This window comes from Vipera berus (assembly GCF_964194415.1).
Source record: "Vipera berus genome assembly, chromosome: 1".
Taxonomy (NCBI): domain Eukaryota; kingdom Metazoa; phylum Chordata; class Lepidosauria; order Squamata; family Viperidae; genus Vipera; species Vipera berus.
In genome coordinates this window covers 176,496,816-176,516,862 of record NC_138202.1, presented here as the reverse complement: position 1 = coordinate 176,516,862, position 20,047 = coordinate 176,496,816, and the positions used below count along the sequence as shown (strand labels likewise).

At 40.2% G+C, this 20,047-nt stretch overlaps 1 protein-coding gene across 1 annotated transcript in view; it reads right to left on the bottom strand.

Moving 5' to 3' along the window:
• The window catches only part of FAM117B (family with sequence similarity 117 member B), a 33,316-nt gene extending 24,247 nt beyond the window's left edge, over nt 1-9,069 (bottom strand). Inside the window, exon 1 of the mRNA XM_081328214.1 lies at nt 8,163-9,069. Within this exon, the coding sequence (XP_081184340.1) occupies nt 8,163-8,907 (745 nt within the window). The 5' untranslated portion in view covers nt 8,908-9,069. The remainder of the gene's footprint in view (nt 1-8,162) is intronic.
• Nucleotides 9,070-20,047: the final 10,978 nt, after the last annotated feature.

Sequence of the window (20,047 nt, the reverse complement as noted above, 5' to 3'; positions counted from 1 at the left end):
CTGAGAAAGACTGGCCCAAAGTCATTCAGCCAGCTCTCAAGCAAGACTAGAACTCTGTTTCCTGGTTTCTAGCCTAATGCCTTAACCGTTAGCTGAAACTGGTGCTCCATCATGTCACCATACTGTATGCAACAATCCAGAGAGAACTGCAAGTAGCCAAACCCATGTCAGATTGCATAATATGCCAGCACATAAGTTCTGACACACAGTAGGCATAATAGCTAATGAACAGTTTGAATATAATCTAGTGCCAAAATTGATGTGAACAGCTGCTGCTTCTCTCACAGCCCTACTGAATGGGTAGTTAACTCAGACTGAAAGATTGGTAAAACAGGGATAAGAAAGTTAGCTGAAAAGTACTATTTATGCATTTATACAGCATTGGCAAATCAGGAAAAGTTCAATAAGATGCCCTACAATTTACATAATGTCACAGTAGAAGCCCTGAAGATCCAGTCTTACATTCTGTTGTACTCTTGTGTATTCTTATGCATTCTTTATCTGTCAATTTTATCAACCACACGATTTCTTGAAAGGCACCAAAATATAAATCTTTGCACACAGGCCCACAAACAAATAAATTGTACTTTTAAAAAAATGACTGCTAAACATGCTACCTAGACATCTGAATGAGTCCTAATTATCTTATTCCATATTCAACAAAAGCTTCTGAGAATTACTTCAGCTTATTGGTTTATCCTTTCTCCATTTATTTTCCAGGCTCTACAGTGGCATGCCTTTTTTCAAATGATAAAATCCGTATCATTATTATTTGTAGACAAGGGTCATTACTAAAATCTACCAAATCTTCATACCTACAGCAAGCTTGGATTTCCGGAGACAAAAAGGATGACAAATTCCATTGTATGCCATCAAGAGAGTCTGGTAGTCAGTAGTATACTATGTTAAATATATTTCAGCACTTAAATGTTCTGTTTCTCTTTCCTCCTAGTACAGGTAGTCCTCAACTTACAACAATGCATTTAGTGACTGTTCAAGGTTATAATGGCACTGGCACAAAAGTGACTCATAGTCAGTCCTCACACTTGCAACCGTTGCAGCATCCCCACAGTCACATGATCAAATGTTGGGTACTTGACAACTGGCATGTATTTATGATGGTTGCAGCATCCCAAGGTCATGTGATTTAGCCACTTGTGACTTTCCCAGCTGGCTTCCTACAAGCAAAGTTTAGGCTGGAAGCTGGCTTTGCTGCACAAATGTGTGATTCATTTAGCAACTGTGGGTGATTTGCTTAACAATCGTGGCAAAAAGGTCTTAAAATTGGGCATGACTCACTTGACAACCACCTTGCTTAGCCATGGAAATTCGGGTGCCAATTGTGGACCTAAGTCAAAGAATACCTATATCCTGGAGGACAAGTTTGAAAAGACAAGGAGGATACCTCCATTTCTCAACAATGAGAAATCAATAGAATTCAAGAAACCATTAAACCCTAAGTCACCTTACTGACTGTAAAATAGTTCCAGAATATGGGAACCTCTAATTGCTACACAAACTCCACACAAATCATTTCAAAAATATAGGAGGCCTTCTCTCTCTCAGAAGCAATTGCTAGTTCTGAATCATTAGGTTTATTGGGACAATAATCGGGTCATGAATTTTCAAACAGCACCCAATTCAAAAATGAGAGCAATTTCATTCACAAAGTATTTCATAAGAAGCTTCCATGTCCCCAAGTGCAAGACATTTAGAAACACTGAACTGCAGACTCCACATTTTTGACAAATTTTCCAGCAATATATCATTTTCCATGTTACGAATACTCCCAATAATGTCAGTTCTATTACACACTTTTGTGTCTTCGGTAAAAAAATCTTACCTAGCTATCTTTCTGTCATATCATCATTGCCATACCAGTCATCGAGACTGGTCTCTGTTTAGAGACAGTGTCCTTGTTAACAAGCACACGCTGGGATCTATCTTTGAGCCAACTTCCTATGCAATGAACCACCACGTAAGAAAGTAAAGTTGTACTGAAACTCTGTATTAGAGACAATGGGAGAAAACAGTAGATGAGCTTTGAATCTGATGCAGATGTGTTCTTTTCAGACTATTTGTTCCCACAGAAAAATCTTGCATATCAGCAAGATTTCAAATTCTATTATGCATAGATTGGTTTATGCTTAAATCTTGGCTGATTTCCAAAAGCCCAACAAGAAACAGAACTCCACTACTCTTGCAGATGCATTATGATCCATCTATTCTCCTGAAGAAGATATTCTGCGAATGGTCACCTTGATTGCTAAAGAAGACAGCTTTGATGCCACAGAGATAATAATAATAATAATAATAATAATAATAATAATAATAATAATAATAATAATAATAATAAACCTTTATTGTCAAAGTACATGTGTACATTGAGATTAGCTGAGCCTCCCCCGTGCTCTCTCCCCCCAACACACAGTGACAACAAACCCTCCATCCTACCACACCATGTGAACCCAGAATTATAGTAAGCACCTTTCTCCCATTCAATTTTGTAGCATGCTGTGTTAAAACAAAAAATTGACACTTAAAACAATCACTTTCCAAAACTGACTCAATATGCAATGACTAACTGTGGAATAATTATTTTGAAGGAACAGTGAATAATATATATTACGGTAGTATTTTTAAAACTTAAGATTTCAGAGTTGAATGACAAAGAATATGAATATAATAAGGATATTTAAGAACTTCAGTCTGCAAGCCACAATGTCTATGTGAATATTGTAAGCATTTTAAGCTATATATATATTTATACACAAACTTTACCACTCCTTGAACTTTCAGTCTTGTTTCTTTATTTTCCAATATAACTTTGGACAAAATTCAAGCTTAAAGAAACAAGGGATGGTATTACACAGTCTTAAAAGAGCAAAAGGCAGCACAAAAACCAAAAAGTCAAAACTAACTTCCTGTTATATTTATATTCTGCATTATCTTCAAAGAGTCTGGAGGTTTACAAATAAGTTCCAGCTGATCTCTAATTGCTTTGTTTCTTCAAATTATTATGTACCTTATTATAGTTTTAAATTACTGCTTCTGGTGCTAGTTCTTACCTCTTTCAATATATTGTTTAGTTTTCTTTACATGTTTGTACACATCTAGAGTACAAAATGGAAATCCTGCTCCCATGGAATTATAGCTTTCATTTTCAAACTTTAGCCTGAATGTGGCAGTGAATTTTATCAACAGACAAAACGTATTTTTAAAAAGAATTTATTACTTACACTCCTGAACATTTAAGATAGCTCTTTAAAAAAAATTTCTTAACTCATCTTAAGAAAGGACAAACAGTATCAAATATACAGATTGAAATTAGCAAGAAAGCAAGTATGCTTACAAAAACTTCATACCCAGCCATAACTCTCAAGTATTCATTTTTCAAGACAATGAAAATGAGTTCTCAATCTTCTTGAGTCTGTAAGCACATTCAGAATTTTAACATTAGATTGCTTGCTGTAGTGATTACAGTCCAGTACAATCTAAACTCAACAAAAGACAAAAGACTCAGCCTCTTTAAACCATTCAAGTGTATTCAATTTTATTACTCCAATATGTTTATATTGCTGGGGTTTCAACTTTCTTTCTTTGGCTACAACCATTATTTTATTTTCTAAGGCTCCTCTTTTAAGTTATACCCCAGAAATATTCTTCAAAATAAAGATTATACTTGACTGATATTTTGCATCATACTATTTTATAGTTTACACACACACACACATGGAATCTTAGAAATAAAATAGGATATTTTCAGGAATATTTCTAGGAATATTCAAGGATTTTTTTTAATTGCATTTATCCACTTTTCTTTTTCTTATTATCCTCAGTCTTGCCACACATAAATGCTTATCTAGCCATCAATTCACACATGACAGCCCCAAGGAGTGTGAGTTTCAGCTTTTTGATAATTGCCTCAAATACTGTTCAAAACAATTGTTTTTGTAGTTCATAGCACTCTTAGACAACTCTGAATTATGGGTCCATACTATCTTTTTCTCTCTCATTCTTTCTCATTTTCCACCTTTCACAGGAAAAACTATTGCTTTACTGATTCTGATTTTTATCATACCTTTCTTTATCCTTTATGATCCTAAGCTTGTCACTGCCTTCCTCTAAGATTAATCTTCCAGTGTCTGTTATATATTGCAGAATTCCAGAAAAAACAAAACACTTTGCCACATTTGTCATCAACTATAAATCCACTAAAATGTTAAAGATTTTTTGTTTTCCATTTTACTTGCATAATAAGGTCCTGTAAATCTTCTTTATTTTGGAATAGAAATGTGGCATTTTTTGCATATTTCAATTTTTTAGTATTTCAGTTTCCAATTTTTATTTTTTGCTGTCATCTCTTCCAATCTTGCCATTTTGCCATAATATAATCACTGAAAGTTAAAAAAAAGATGTATTCTTCTCTCACACTCTTTCCAAGTTTGAATTGTTCTCCAAACTATGTTCTTATAGTCCTATCACAGGGGTCAGCAACCTGAAACAGTGAAAGAGCCACTCGGAACCGGTTCCCTCACAAAAGGATAAACTGGGAGCCGCAAAAAATGTGTGCACATGCACATACATGCGCACATGCGCAGAACAGGGTTTGACTGAAGAGTGGAGCCAAGGCGAGATATGCACCTACCCTGCATATTTGAATTGATTGGTTGAACTTTTTTAGACCCACTTTTTTTTTGGACTGCACATAGCAGAAGACTGGGAGCCGCAGGAGACGGCTGAAAGAGCCGCATGCGGCTCCGGAGCCGCGGGTTGCAGACCTGTGTCCTATCATGTTCATTTGTATAAGTTTCTCAAATAATAAATAGTTACTCTGGCACACTCATTAACTTTAATGCATGCCATGTGCTGAGATCACCTACAAATAAAGGCCACTGTCAAGAAAGCAAAGGTGCACCTCTTCTCTTGCTCTATTACCCGACTTATTTTCCCATCTGATGTTTCTGTGCCCCAATGATTTTGCAATCTTGAGGTTGCACTTTTCATTTTCCTTTAACTTCATTTGTCTCTATTATATGTTTACTAATTCTTGAACAGTCCTATTTCACCTATAATTCTTCTAGAGATTTATTTTCCTAAAATACTTCTCTCGTTTTTATTGTTATTTTCCTGAACCTATTGATGTTCTTAAGTGAAGTATCTTTCTTTGCCATTTGGTTGAATGTCTGTATTTTAGGGACGTGGTGGCTCAGTGGGTTAGGACGCTGAGCTTGTCGATCAGAAGGTCGGCAGTTTGGCGGGTCGAATCCCGAGTGCCGCGTAGCAGAGTGAGCGCCTGTTACGCGTCCCAGCTTCTGCCAACCTAGCAGTTCGAAAGCACGTAAAAATGCAAGTAGAAAAATAGGGACCACTATGGTGGGAAGGTAACAGCGTTCCGTGCGCCTTTGACGTCTAGTCATGCCAGCCACATGACCACAGAGACGTCCTCGGACAAGCGCTGGCTCTTCGGCTTTGAAACGGAGATGAGCACCGGCCCCTAGAGTCGGAAACGACTAGCACGCATGTGCGGGGGAACCTTTACCTTTACCTGTATTTAGCCATCCTACATCCTACTTGTTGCCCAAGGCTTTCATCTTCCATCCTATCTGACTATCTTAATTAGCCTGGCCTGAAACCTACTTGCATCTCCTCCTGTTTGACATTTTGAGACATGTTTTGGCTTTGATATTAACAATGTCTCATTCCATTCAGTAGCTATTCAGGCTTTTTTTCTCATAAATTTATCAAATCTGTTCTTTGCACTTATCTTATATTCTGAATGTGAGTTCTTTCAAGTAGATATTGTTTAAACATCTCCACCTTTCCTTATTTCAATCTGTATATTTGATACTGGTATCAAATATATTGGAATCCTGACTGACTAGATGCATTTCTGTTTACTATTATATAGCTTACAGTATTTTGATTCTGACATTGCTCATCCAATAATGTGTGGAGTCTTATATATGTTATCTGAACTTTGCAAAACTATTAACCTCTATCAAATCAATTTTTGTTGTAGATTTGGGGGGGTGGGGGTGGAGGTGGATGGGTAATGCCATTACATTCTAGTTCCAACTTTATTTTATCCCTGTAAAGCAAGAAACTTTTCTTTCAATACTAACACCATCAGTGATCAAACTTTCTTGACCTTATGTTCTGGGCACATCATCGCTGCCCTCTAGATTTGTAAAAATTAAATCCTCTTTTCCAGTAACCACTATCTCCTGATGGGGATCCCAACAATGGAGACCCAAACTTATATAAACATTACTGTTATGCATATACAGTTTTCTTGGCAGCATTATAGGAGTTTATAAGAAGTTATATTTAGATTATCTATAATATGTGGGAAAGCTGTCTAGCAACACAGTTTAAGAATTCACTCCCAGGCTGCTTACACCAAGTGCTCTCAACCATAAACACTATACTTTGGCCTCTTCAAACCTGAATCTTCTCTTGTTTCCTGCCCAGCAAAGGCATTCTAATAGCCACATTGTTTCACTTGGAAAATTCAGATATCACTTTCTCCTCAAGAATGAAGAGGGGTTGAAAAGCAGTCACTGTTTCCAAAGACCATAGCAACTGACAATAACAAGTCAATTTAGTCATTTGCAGAGTAGGGCCAAAACTTTTAAGATATAATTCTGTACTGTTGAATTCAACAGTTTATTTCTGAATAAAGTTAAGATTGCATTGAATTAACCAATGACAGGCATGCTTTTCAGGCTTTTTTTCTCATAAATCAGAAGACTGCCCAGCGTGTTTGAAATTCAGTGGAAATGATCCACTGATAAGCAATGATAGCAGCATAGGCCTCTTTAATACCTATCATGCCATTTTAAAGCATGTTTAATATAGGCACAAAAATATGGTTATTTATGGTATTTGGGGAAGGGGGAGGAGCTGTAGAGTAAAAGCAAACTTTTCCCTGGTTTGCAGAAACTGGGCACTCTTGTCAGTCACCAAAAATGAGGTCGTCTACATTACTATTACTAGCATTATACCAATTTCAAACAAATCACTTAATCTCATTTTATAAATAAACTATCACCTCTTCTACACATTCATGAATCTATGAGGTAAACAGCTAGCTTCTGTGGTGCATATCTAACTAAATGTGGGAGATGCATGTTAGCAAGACATTATTATTGCCTGTAAAAATAAATAAAAGAACAATTTTTGTAGATGACAGTTAAATTATTATTTTTCCCCGAAGCTAGTTATTTACATTCATTTTCATTTACCTCATCTTATTCCTGTTTCCTACAAGCCAACCTTCCTCCTGGACTGAGGATGAAATCTAACAGAGCCCCAAAGTAGCTATTGATTCTTTCTCCTGCTGCATAGTCGTCTTTTGTGTTTTCAGAGATCAGGCAAAATAAGGCTTAAAGACACACCAACGTCATTCTTAGCCATTTCATAAAGACAAATTCTACAAGACTGTTATCTCTAAGCTAAGATTTATTGTTTAATAATCATGGTAAGAAACTTTTGCACTTTGTTTTATTGCAAGCCTTGTGCGTTTATGTAAAAAAGAAAAGCAGGGCATAAATTTTTTTAAAAAAAAATAGATACGAATATCTGCCTTAAAAGCAGACAAGTCGAGACACGTACTTGTAATCTCTTAAACTCTCTTTGTAGACGTAACGTTTGTTGTTTCACAGCCTTATTATTTCTGCCGGTTGTGGCAGACCATCACACCCACCCTCCCAGTGACCATTAGAATTAGGAAGAAAAAGGTAGCTGAGCAGTGAAAGAATTTCGGCCAAAAACCAAAAAAAAAGAAAAGAAAAGAAGAAAAGATGTCTCTATCCCAGGGGTCGGCAACCTCGGCTCTTTTATGACTCGTGGACTTCAACTCCCAGAATTCCTGAGCCAGCATAGCTGGCTCAGGAATTCTGGGAGTTGAAGTCCACGAGTCATAAAAGAGCCGAGGTTGCCGACCCCTGGAGTCTATCCGATTTGAATTTCCCTACGAGAACGAGAACTGCCCGAAGTTTAGCGCCTCGTGGTCAGCTCGCGAGGCTGCAGAACTTGGGACTTTACTACTCCGGGATCACAAAAGAGAAGCCCTCTTGGCCATTCCTTGGAGGCTCAGCCCCAAATCCTTTCGCCCACTTATCAAGCGCACGATTCCCAACCACCGTTTCCTCTCTCACCTTTACAAACAGGAGAACTAGGACTCTTGCTCTCCGGAGAGGCCCTGTTTTGCTCCGGCGAATGCCGTCGTTGCTGGCGATGCCGGATTTTGCCTCCCGATGATCCGGCGGCGGCGGCGGCACAGGCGCTGCCCTCAGGCACCGGCGGCGAAACCGGGGACGAGCAAGGCGAAGGCGTCGAAGCGGGTAGGGGCGGCGCCGGCAGGCGAGGGGGGCTGCCGCGCGCCCCTCCCCCGCCCGTGGGGCTGCCGCGCGCGGAGCCCGAGGCAGAGGACAAGGAGGGCGTCCCCGTGGCTGAGCCGCCCGCGGCCCCAAGAAGCGTTTGCGTGCCCACGGCCGGGCTGCTGCTGCTGCTGCTGCTGCTGAGATTGGTGTTGCCCGCCCGCGCGCCAGCGTTGTTCCCGCTAGCGAGCGTCGGTCGCGTGGGGCTGGCGGCACGCGCGGAAGGCAAGGGAGGCGGCGGCGGCGGTTGGAGTGGGGCGTTTGCTGCCGCCGCCGCCGCCGCCCCTCGTGGAATGCCGCCGCCGCCGCCGCCGCCGCTCCTCGTGGGGCTGCCGTGTTGCTTAAGCTGGAAAGGCACCGTGGCCCGCATGGGCTGTAGGCGGCTGTTCGTGCCGGCTGCCCCGCCTGCCGTCGCCACCACCGTCGCCGCCGTAGTCGCCGCCACGGCCGCGGCTCCCCCTCCCCCCGAGGTGGTGGCTGAGGTCGGGGAGCCGCTGCGCCTCACGCGCGGCTGGGAAGACATGCTGGGTCTTTTTTCCGGGCGCCCGCCCGAGGCTGACTCGGTAGTAAGAGCGAGGCGAGGAAGCCAACCAAACCCCCACCTTCCTCCCCGTCCCTCCCCCACACCAGCACTGAATCCTCACACACGGGGAGACACTCGTGAGGCTTCTCCGGCCGCCTCATCAACAATAGTAGCCTCGCCGGCCTCTCCCATTGGAGGCGCATCGACTCCGTTCCTGCCGCTACAGCGTCCTGATTGGCCGAGGGGCGTGGTCTAGGGGTGTGTGTGTGTGGGGGGGTGAGGCTTAAAGGGACAGGGCCCTATCTGGGCTACGTAAGAGGAAGGTGCGTGAGTCGTATGACAGGGCGCTGTCTACGCCTGTGTGCCTACTACTCGATTGAGGGAGGGAGGGAGGGAGGGATCTGGTAATGCCATTGATTCAGCGCACTCGTAGTCTTACCTTTCGTCTAGGAAATGCTGAATGCTTGCTTACATTTCTATCCTGGGCACAATATCGCAGCTTTGAAGTTAAACATATGAACGAGGGGTTTCTGCTTTTGGCCACATAAAGCCAACTAGAGGCCTACTCACTATGTCTTCAGCATGTGCCAGTCCACCCTGCAGAAATCGTGCTATTTTCAATGCAGATACATCTCTGAATACCCTGCTTTCCTGTCCCACAGTCCACCAGCCCATCCACCGCTGATCCTTAGTTTGTTCCAAAAAGAGACATGGAATATCAGATACTCTTAACCTTCCTTCCTCTGACAGGTTCCAAATGTTATCAAAGCCAGCAACTATAGAAATATACTAAATTGTTGATTTAATTAGCAAACAACTGAGTACAGTCAGGGTTCCTGGTAATCATCTTGTTTAGGAATAAACAAATGGTAGGCCTATATTAATTCTGCTTACTTGGGTGCAGCTTGCCAACTAGCTCAGCGCTTCCTATCTTTGAAGAAAGCACTAATATAGATTAACATATGTACTAGCTAGATTGTCATCAAGCAATGTATTGTGATGGCATTGCTCCACTGAAACGCAAATCAGGTAGCAGATATCTAGGGTTTTATGAATCCAGATTTGTGATCAAATGTATAGTATGCTATGTGAATCCAGAAAATTATACAAGCTACGGTTTATCTTAACATGATTAAGCACATTGTGTAAATATTTTTTCTAATAGCGTGTTTTCACACACACACACACACAAACACTCATAAGAAATACAAACTTGAATATATACTAGTTTTATATTATCTTAGGATCCCTTTCAACCTTCACTGTTTTTGTTCTATAACTCCCAGTAATCAATCATACTGATCCCTGGCTGATAAAGATCATAATCCAACATTTCTGGTGGCACCAGGTTGGCTTAACCTGATTCCTACTACACTGAAAACAAAACCAAATTTCTGATCCCATGCTACAGCACTTCTTTGAATGCCTGTGGCTGCAACCTTTTCCCATATTAAATATCTACTGAGTCTGAGAAAAGGGTGTGGGGTACTTGAGGAATCAAATGAACAGGTTTAAACCTGATTAAGAAATAATCATTTCCCACACCCTATGTAACCCACTGTACATCTTATTGCTGCATGAAAAAAGGAAAACCTGTCCATCTGCTACTGCTGCAGCTTCTATCAAAATATTTATGTACTGTATTTGTTTTCCATTCTTCCTCATAAGAGCAATATTTTAGCTATGCAGTAATTGTGTGGTGTGGAGATTAATATAGTGTAAATTTCAGAGCCAAACAAAGGTAGTTTCTACTATGGCTGTTCAGTGCTTCAGCAGTAATTAGAAAAAGGCATTTTGGAGTGTGCAAGAATGCAACCTAGAACTTCACTGCAACTCTTTAATTAAAAAGTTGCATCTTTTTCCTAGAATCGCCCAATAGCCCCTTGCAAGCCGTGTATAATTCTTGGAAAAAAACAAGTGATTTGTATCTAGAAATTATATTTGCATTTCCTGTGTTCTCCAAGGCATCTTTTTGAAATTGAATCCCGAACATTACATCGTGCTAGTATATCCAATCAAGCTTACCAGCACTTTTTTCCTGTACAGTAGTAAATATTCTGTCCAAAGTTGCCTTATCAATGTAGTCAGCAGTTAGATCCATCAGTCATTTGAAACTATGGTTTATTTCACCATTGTTTGAGTGGCAGTTGTAGTGACTAGATTCGCAGATTAGAGTGTAACTTTAAACCCTTTCTTTAATTATGGCTTTTCAGTAAAACCTGTCCTGCACTGTTACATTCTTCCATTGTTAAAATAACAACACTAGACAACCATGACCATTGAGTCATCATTTCAGAGGTATTTCTTTACCAGTTTCCTCAGTGCCTTCAACAATGGCAAAGCTTCTAATCTACTGCCTTTGCTGGAAATGTTCTTAAAAATTTATGGTAATATTCAGAGATGTAGCTGCCTTGAAAATAGCACACTTAAACTTTAAGAGTTGAGCGCAGAGTAAATGTTTTATGACATTTTGTATTATACCATTAAATGTTTTATGATAATGTTTATGTCATAAAAAGTTTTATAAAATTTGCCAAATTTCAATTCTACAAGAGTCGTGGGTCCTGAATTTTGGATGCATTCTGTAAGTTAGCCAGTTTAAGGTACCCTAATTCAAAAAAATATTGCACCATTATGCCTAGTTAAAGACAAACAGTAGTAGTTAGATAATTTCTGCATCAAATTGTAAAAATCTTGTTTAAGTTGAGCTTGAGTTTATTTACTTTCATGTGTCCCAAACCATCTTGCTAATGCCTGCTTCCAGAAAGTCTGCATAAGAGCCATCATTCTCCGCATGCCCACAGTTTGCTATTGGTTGCCCGCTCTATACCACATGCTGTAACATATGTCACTGATTTATATACACCTCAGTGGATTATGGAACCATTCTGTCAGCTTTCCACAAAAATTCTGAGCTGACAGCCTGGGGAGACAGCTGTATGGATGCAAGCAGATGTTTCAGGATATCATACAAAAGCAAAAATAATTATTTCTAGAGGTATATCTTTTGGAATTAAGGGAAGCAATATGAATCCCTTATTTGCCAATCATAAAGAAATGTATTTATTCAGCCATTGATATCAATCAATCAATTTTTTTAATCCCATTTATATCCCGCCCTTCTCCGAAGACTCAGGGCGGCTTACAATCTAAGCACAAACCAATGTGCTTAGCAGTAGCCTTCATTCTATGTATATGCCTGCTTATAAGGGCTTTCGCCCCCCCCCCCCAAGCGGCATTATTACAAAGTCAGCTTAATTGCCCCCAACAATCTGGGTCCTCATTTTACCTACCTCGGAAGGATGGAAGGCTGAGTCAACCTTGATTTATTATTATACCAAAGGCAAACACATAAATTAAACATTCAAATAAAGCAAAACTAAACAGAACCAACACAAGAAGACATAGCAATATATTACAACTAATGATGTGGGTGGGTGACCAAGCTTTGCCTAATTTTACAGATAGTATAACAAAAACTAACTAGCTTCAGAAAAACAACCATACTGACCTAATAATAAAAATACATTGAGTATAGTCTAATGCTGGATAAAAACATATAATAAAATTAATTATAAAAGAACTAAAATGTTTGTTTATGTTTCTGGTGAATCGCCAGTGCTGCTGCACAGAATCTAGCCACCTCTCCGTGATCACTGCCTGCTCATCCTTAAGCAGCCACTGGAGATAAATACTTTCCGAACAACCAAGATACTTATCAATTATGGGGAGGATATGGTTTTTCCAAATAGCTCTATAGAAGGAACATTGAAGTAGTACGGTATGTATCCAATGGTCTCCACCTCTCCTGAGCCACAGGAGCAGAGTCTTTCAGCCAATGGTGTCTTTTTATACTTGCCGTACAGGACGACCTATGGAAATGCATGGCACCGTGCAAGCGAGAATGCTTTCCAGTGGTTTACTGACTCCAACTGACTAAGATACCTGGCAGGTGTAACCACATATCTAATAGAGTCTGGAGCCAGAAACAGTGGAGGTATACCTAAGTCCACTTGCCTCTCAATGTCCTGTACCCTTTGACACAAGGTTTGTTTTACTTAGTCGTAGTCCAATTTGAGAATTGAGGTTGACGAGAAGCCTAGTTTGGCAAGGTTGGACTCGACTGCCTTGATCCATGAAGAGGAGAATTTATCTTGAAGAATTAATGGAGCAAGGCCTTGTGGAAAGCAATTAAACCTTAGCCAGATGTTTAAGGAAGCTATACAGATTCTTGCTTTGACTTTTATCAATCCTGTCTCCAGGCGCAGAAGTACATTTGGGACACAGCACGGCATTTGGAGTATTGTTCTGATAAATTTGGATTGAACTCTTTCCAGTGGTGTAAAATATGAAGCTGAGCGTCCAAGCAAGGTCCCGTAGAGAAGCTGTGCTAGCGACTTGGCCAGAAGGCGCTTAATTGCAGCTGGAACATAGCATCCCCCCCTTTGTGCATAAAAATTTAAGAATGGCATTCGCTGATCATTGGCCAGAGGCAGCTGCATATTCTCCATGGGCTTTTTGTGAGCCAGTGGAATGGATGACCACCCCTAAGTACTTAAAGTGGTTACCTGCTCTGTTTTCTGGCTATTTAAATACCATAAGTACCATTTTGGCCTTTTGTAAAAGCCATAAACTTTATTTTCTCATAATTTATGTCCAGTTTATTATATTTGCAATACTGGAGAAGGGCTCGCAAGGCTCTTTTAAGGCCTACTGGAGTCCTGGAGAAAATCACAGCGTCAACTGCATAGAGCAGCAGAGCAATGCTTTGGTCACATATTTTTGGTGGGTGGTAATTTGTATTATTTAACCATTTTACCATATCATTTATGTAAAAATTGAAGAGCAAGGAGCCAAAATGCACCCCTGTTTAACCCCCTTTTGAGTTTCAACTGATCTCAAGAGAGACCCTTGCATATTACAACTCACCTTGAGGGATGTTTTGGTATGTAAGGCATGTAATAGATGGAGGAGTCTGTGATCAATTGAGGCAGCTTCCAGCTTCTCCCATAGCTTAGTCCTTGTAACCGTGTCAAAAGCTGCCTTAAGATCTATAAAGGCAGCATATAATGATACAGGTCTATCTGATGCATATTTTTCAATCAAATCATGAACTAAGCACTGATCTTTGTTGCCTCTCCCCTCTCTAAACCTGGTTTGTTCTTTGGCAATCAGGTTCTCAATATCAAGCCACTCCTTTAATTTATGTTGAAGGTGTTTGGCATAGAGTTTGCTGATTATATTTAGCAGACTTATTGTTCTGTAATTGGCAGGGTCGTCTCTTTCCCTTTTTATAACTTGGGACCACAATTACCAAACTCCAATCCTCTGGGACATGGCCGATGGAGTCAATATAGGTGAATAGCGCTGCCAGGATGGGTATCGACCACTCCATATTATTCTTTAGTAATTCAGCTGAAATGAAGTCCTCTCCTGGAGCCTTCCCGATCCTGAGTTGGCGAATGAGGGATTTAATTTCAGACTCTGAAACTGGAGGCCACTCAGGTAAATCCTTCATTATAGACCTTGTACTCTCGCTGGAGGGGTCTTCATACATTTTCTGAAAATGAAGTTCCCAGGTTAAAGGAGACATATGACAGTCTAATGGGGTATAGATTCTTTCAGAGTGGCAAGGTATTAGACACCAAAAGAAGGAGGAGTTCTTTTGCTTTGCTGCCACGATGAGCTGTTCCCAGTAAGACCTTGTGTCTTGTCTCTTCTTGAATGCAATCAGTTGCTTGAATTGTTTTTTGAGTGTAAGTAACTGTTTAAGAATTGCTTTATTGCCATATCCAGTCCTGCTTTTATACTCCTTGTATGCCAAATTAAGGGCTTCCTTGGCTTCTACGCAATCCTTATCAAACCATGGTTTTGAGGCGGTACAGGACCTCTTCACTGAGAAATTTCGGTCATGTGCTAATAATGGCTGTAGCTCATAAACTAAACTTTTATATAGTTCTAATAAGTCTTGAGTTGATATAAAGGCTGCACGGATTTTTTGAAAATTATCCTCTGTTGGGGCTCTCCTTACCTTCTGATCAAGTTGTTGGGTCCATTTGACCCGACATCTAGTTAGGCCTGCTGTAGAGATTGCAGGGATAAAATGGTCCTTGGAGAGTATCTGCCTAATAAAGGGCTTCATGTATATACAAAGAGGTAGATGATCACTTTTTAGGTAAGGCAGGACTTCAAAATTTTCTATATAATGTACTAAGTCCATAGAAGTTAAGATGTAGTCAATGCTGCTAGTTTGGACCCTGCCATAAATGTAAACTTGCCAGAATAGTCACCAGACCATGAGCCATTAGATATGAAGAAGATAAATTTATTTGCCAACTTGGCAATACAGAAGCCAGCATAGTTAGCTCTAATGTCTTTAGAGAGTTGTATGAGGGGGGCATTGGTTTGTATAGGGCAGGGGTCAGCAACCTTAAACACTCAAAGAGCCACTTGGACCCATTTCCCAGAGGGGAAAAAACACAGGGATTTGCAAAACCTGCGCTTGCACGTGAAGGGGGGAGCTTGATTGAAGAGTTTAATTAAAAAGAAATAGAGGCTGCTATGCATGAGTTTTCTTTCTCTCTCTCTCTCTCTCTCTCTCTCTCTCTCTCTCTCTCTCTCTCTCTCTCTCTCTCTCTCTCTCTCTCTCTCTCTCTCTCTCTCTCTCTCTCCCTCCCTCCCTCCCTCCCTCCCTCCCTCTCTCTTCCCCTCCCCTCCCTGTCTCTGATCTTCTGGTCGCCTGGCAAGGTGGCTTCATGCTGTTCTCAGATAAGCTGACACACATTCTTATTGGACTGGCTCTCCTGCCCTGCTTTCTGCTGCTTCCTGTGGAGACGCAACAAAGGCAGGAGCCCCACCCAATAAGAGAACAGCATGAGGCCACTCTCTTTTTTACACACACACACACACACACACACACACACACAGAAAGAGAGAGAGAGAGAGAGAGAGAGAGAGAGAGAGAGAGAGAGAGAGAAGGGAAGCACAAGTGCCTCTCTGTCTCTCTCTCTGCAAATGGCGGAGGATGACTGGGAGCCAAAGAAGAAGGCTGAAACAGCCGCATGCAGCGCCAGAGTCATGGGTTGCCAACCCATGGTATAGGGACTTCCGATGGTGGATATTGATGATGCTTCATGAATAATGTATAACCATCTGGTCCCAATCTGGCATTAAAGTCTCCCCCTACTAGGACCCTGGCATTTGGGTGTTCCATCAGTTTATTAACATAGTGTTCCAACTCCAGCCATACAGCAGTGGTTTCAGCTATTCTTAATGAAGGAGGGAGATAAACAATAATTATCAAAAGCAGGACTGAGTCCAACTTGAGGAGCCGAGCCATAGCTGAATGGTTTAAAGGGGTAATAAGTATGGACTCTGCTCTCAAGTTGGTAGAAATAAATATACCCAGCCCTCATTTCAGTCTCCTTGGGCCTCTGCCTGGCCTTGCTTCCAGCTTATATGAATAATAGACATTAAGCAGGAGATCATCAACAGTCCAAGTCTCTTGCACCAATATAATATGCTTACCTTTCAGAGGATTAGAGTGATTAAGGCCTCTAAATTGATACCACCCAGCTATATTCCATGACATGTTGTTTAAGGTATTTTTCTTGCACTGGCCTTCATATAGTCAGTTCAAGTTCTCCATAGGGGTACTTGTTGGAGGATAGTTTTAATGATTGTTATTTGATGTATTAGATTGAGCAATTTTTGTAAATGCTTCTTTTAAACCATCCAGTCTCTGTGTATTATTAGCTTGCTCAGGTTCTGGCAATGCAACATTTCTTCCGGCACACCCTCAGCAGAATCAGTGACTGTGGGTAACTCTGTTTGTGGATCACTTCTCTGTTTTCTCAAGGTCGATTCAGCTGCCCCTGCTTCAAACCTATCAGTATGAGGTCTGTTGCTGCTTGGATTTAAAGCAATAGATCCCTCATGGAGAGACTGAACCAGGAATGGACGCAGGTTCCATGAGTGGAAGACACATATTGGAAATATTGAAAAACTGCTCAGGAAGTGTTTCATTCTAAAAAGCATTGAGGGAATTATGGACTACTTGTAGGACAACAAAATTTGCATACATTGCCTTCTTGCTGGCAACCACTCTGCATGTAATAAATCAATCTGAGTATACTTGAAGTGGAGCAGCTGGCTCAGAGATATCCTAACAGCTTTTCTATCACTCCAACATCCTCTATTCCTTCTGTTGTCATAGATTTGCAAGGTAACCTGGTTGGTCTGTAAACTGAGGTTATAATGGTCACCTCTAAAACTATCGGATTGAGTGTTGTTTTATTTGTGGATATTCTTTCCTCTCTCATTTTTAGAAGGGAGAGAGAGGCCTATTCTAGTTCCCATTCCTGCATCAGCCATCCCATGTCTATCATTGTGTCCTCCTGGGTCCTTCTGCAATGTTTGTTTGACTGTGATAAACTTTGCAAAAGACTCTTTCAAGCAGGCAACCTTATTTGTGACAATTGATAAAAGTTCGTAGATTGAATTTACGGTTTGAGCTGTGAGCAAACATTGTCTGGAAAGATCTGTTTGATTCTCCCTTACTAAGTTTGTTACTATCCCATCCTGTGTAGGAAAAGCGGGTGCTGAATTCCAGGGAGGGGAACTATTTTCTGTGAGAGAAACAGAAAGTTCTATATGCTGTTTGCTTTCAAGTTCAGTTTGTAAATCCCATTCCAATGAGTCACATACAGATGAGTTACTTACTGGAGCAGACTGTCTATTTGCAGCGAAATCTTCCATTTTCTGCTGCTTCAGTGGCTTGGAAGAACTCTGTGCTAGCAAGTGAACACACTCTTTCTCCTTTTCCCCATTCTTGGTAATCCTCGCTTGTAGAGTTGTTAAAATGTAGGTAAAACAATGGTAGCCTCTCCAGTATATATCCTTTATAAAGAGTCTTTGACTATTATAAAAAGTCAAACAAGGGTTAAAACAGATTTAAAAATAGGTTAAAATGGGTTAAACGTAGGTTAAAATGCAGGGTTAAAAAGGGTTAAAAAGTTAAAAGAAAAAGAAAAGAAAAGAAAGCTTTTACTTTTGGAGGAGCTCTTTACAGCCTTTGCTGCCTGTCCACCATATTGGCTCCTCCTCCTATTGGTAATAGAATATTCATACTCTTTTCTTCTTAGGAACATATGGTACATGTTACTATTATATATGTCTTTGTGTTTTGACTGATGTCATTAAAAATTGCTGTTGCTATGTCCAGAGGCTTAACTCATTTGAAGTAGTGAATTGTTGATTTATTCTTTGTTGTAGTTGTTGTTGTTGCCATATGCAGAGAATGGAATGGAATTAGAGAAGGTGTTAACCCCTAAGGAGTATTTAAGAATGTGGCCTAAATCTATAGAAGATCAGTTTAAGCCAGTAAGGTACATGGAAAATGGGTATGAAACTAGGCTGTTTTTAGAACTAAGGCAGTTTAGGCCTGTCTGCTTTTACAAAAGATGTGAGAAACAAGGTAACAGATGCAATTACTATATTATTTCATTTACAATGCAGTTCTGGCAGCCAAGACAGTTCAGTGACTTCCCTAGAGCAATAGCAGTCTTGTGACACAGAAATTGGAAGAGCTTCATACTATTATTCATGGCAGTGTGCCAGTGTTTGTTTCTTTCATTACTTCATGATAAATTGGGGGAAGGGAAAGCTTCAGCTTCTGGGTGTCCAGTTAATTTGCCTGGTGAGTAAGCACAAACCAACACAGGTGCCTTCTAATCAAGGTTTTACTGCCTGAACAAAATACGAAATTCACGCGATACAACAAGCCTTATTAGCATAGAGTTGACTATTCACCACTTATCCCTGTGCATTGTGGTTACCATAATATACATTTATTTTTTGAAGCTGTGTGTCATCCAAATGAAAGATTTGGGCAACATCTGCCTGAAAATAGCCAAAAAAAGTCTTTCTGTTGTTGTTGTGCCAGCTAGAACTATATATCAAATCATGATTCAGTACTTGCATCAGTCATTAAGATTAGACTAAGTAGCCATAGCAGAAGTGGAGAACATTGTGAAAATGTATCTTTGTATCGTTTATGTATCTATAAACACATTGCTACAAGTGTAGCTATTTAATAACAACAGTTCTGAAATTTATATAGATTCACATAGATTTTTATTAACTTCTCAATAATGTTTACATTTCTGAGATTTCCAGGTCTTTCTGGCAGAAAAATTTAAGTTTGGGACTTGGAAATTGCATTTTGGGGAAGGAGATAATTTTGAGTTGACTTAATAAAAAATATTAGCCTGATCAAGAAATGGGCCACCTATGGCTGAAAAATCTTTCCTGTACAGCTTCTTGATAGCTAGATGAAAACTCTTAAGCAGGCTTTATACTGCCTTTAAAAGAACAAAATGCAAATGATCCTCAGACTCAGGGGGAAAAAATAGAGAATCTATATTAATTTATGTGAAATGGTATCATTGCCTGGCCCAATGCATTCTCCTTTGAAATATATAAAAATATAAATTAGGCACCATAAGTTATTTCTCTGCTCTTATGCAAGTAAGAAAAGTAATCAGAAAATGTACTTAGCAAAAAATAAAAAAACAGCACACTTTATAAAATCTTATTTATTTAACTCATTTAATGTTACTATTCACTTATATCCTGCCACAATCCAATGGACACTTGGCTATCTTCTCTTTCAATATCTACTGCATGTCTCACCCACTCATGGGAAAAAACCCAAAGAGAATTGAAGAAATAACAAATTCCCAACCATCTATTATATAAAATGAAGAACAGGTGTGAGAGGGCTATAGCTGGTGCAGTTTTTTTTTATAACACAGGTAGTCCTTGACTTACAACAATTCATTTAGTTACAACAACACTGAAAAAAGTGACATGACCATTTTTCACACTTACAACTGTTGTAGCATCCCTGTGGTCATGTGATCAAAAACCAGGTGTTTGTTAACTGACTCATATTTATGACAGTTGCAGTGTCCCAGGGTCATATGATCACCTTGGGGAAGCCAACTTCACTTAACAACCATGTTACTAACTTAACAACTACAGCAAGGGTGTCAAACTGCCGGCGCACAGGCCGGATGCGTCATGCCAAAATCACGCCCACCCCATTGGTAGCAATGAAAAAAAAGTCACGATACGTCAC